The sequence below is a fragment of the Aplysia californica genome, unplaced genomic scaffold (assembly GCF_000002075.1).
Source record: "Aplysia californica isolate F4 #8 unplaced genomic scaffold, AplCal3.0 scaffold00292, whole genome shotgun sequence".
Classification (NCBI taxonomy): domain Eukaryota; kingdom Metazoa; phylum Mollusca; class Gastropoda; order Aplysiida; family Aplysiidae; genus Aplysia; species Aplysia californica.
The window spans coordinates 283,809-284,837 of NW_004797562.1; the positions used below are offsets into that span (position 1 = coordinate 283,809).

General features: G+C 41.5%; 1 protein-coding gene across 1 annotated transcript in view; it reads right to left on the minus strand.

Moving 5' to 3' along the window:
• The window catches only part of LOC101854958 (60S ribosomal protein L7), a gene marked incomplete in the record, with an annotated part of 13,434 nt that overhangs the window by 3,815 nt on the left and 8,590 nt on the right, over positions 1-1,029 (minus strand). The window contains 1 exon segment of the mRNA XM_013084421.2: positions 714-823. Coding sequence (XP_012939875.1) covers positions 714-823 — 110 coding nt within the window.

The window sequence follows — 1,029 nt, forward strand, 5'->3', positions numbered from 1 at the left end:
TAGTATTCACGGGAGGTGGGTTCTTTCCCCTTGCTTAGGATCTAACAATGGACTTCCCGTCCAGGCCCTTAGGGTGTAATGTGTTAACAGAACTACATAACAGGCTCTATCCATGCAGCACGACAAGATGGCAGGCATTAGGCAAGTAGTACCCCCCCTCCCCCTAATTCTGCTTTCAAAAGACTAATGCCCAATGGTTGACTATGATAATCGACGAAACTGCACTTGATGATCTATCTTGTTCTCACTGACATTCCCAACTCAGGTCTTACAAGTTCCTAACATTTTTCCTTAGTATTGGCAACTCCACCAGGCACAATACAAGAAAACAATACATATTTTCCAACACAAAAAGTGACATACGTACTCAGACCCCCAAAACGTATTTAATACCCCTTTTACGTTATATACTAGCTTTGCACACACAAAAAAACCCCCAGGTAATCTTCAATTATTGCATGCAACAACACGATCATTTTCTGACAAAAGATAACCCATTAAAAGTTAATTCCTATGAGTCATTTTTACACCAGCATAATATCCTTTCCTTAAAAAAGAAAAGGCAAGGCTTTCGACACTGCTGGAACAACACTTATCTCATGATTTACAGAGAGGTATCGGCCTGAATCAGAAATAAACCCAGTTCCATTTCCTCGATACTATGCCTGGACAGACGGGGTTACATGTAAAAGATCAAAACCAAAAATACTCACCAAGCTCTTTCTCGATGATGGCGTTGTCTGTCAGAGGAATTCTCTGATGGTTGACCTTGCCGTATCCTCTCTTGTAAATGAGCTCCCTCACTGTCTTCAGATTGGGGACACTGAAGGTCAAAAGAACAAATTCAATGTGAAGAAAATCTTGGGATCAGGCAAATAGACAATCCCGCAGACCAATATATACTTGGGAACAGCATGACTATCGAAGAAACAAGCAACCAAATTAACAGGTGTCATGCATATCGTCAGCCAGTAGTTCAAAGGAACCAGGCCCAAAATTTGGTAGCTGTGCTGAGGACATTTGACACAC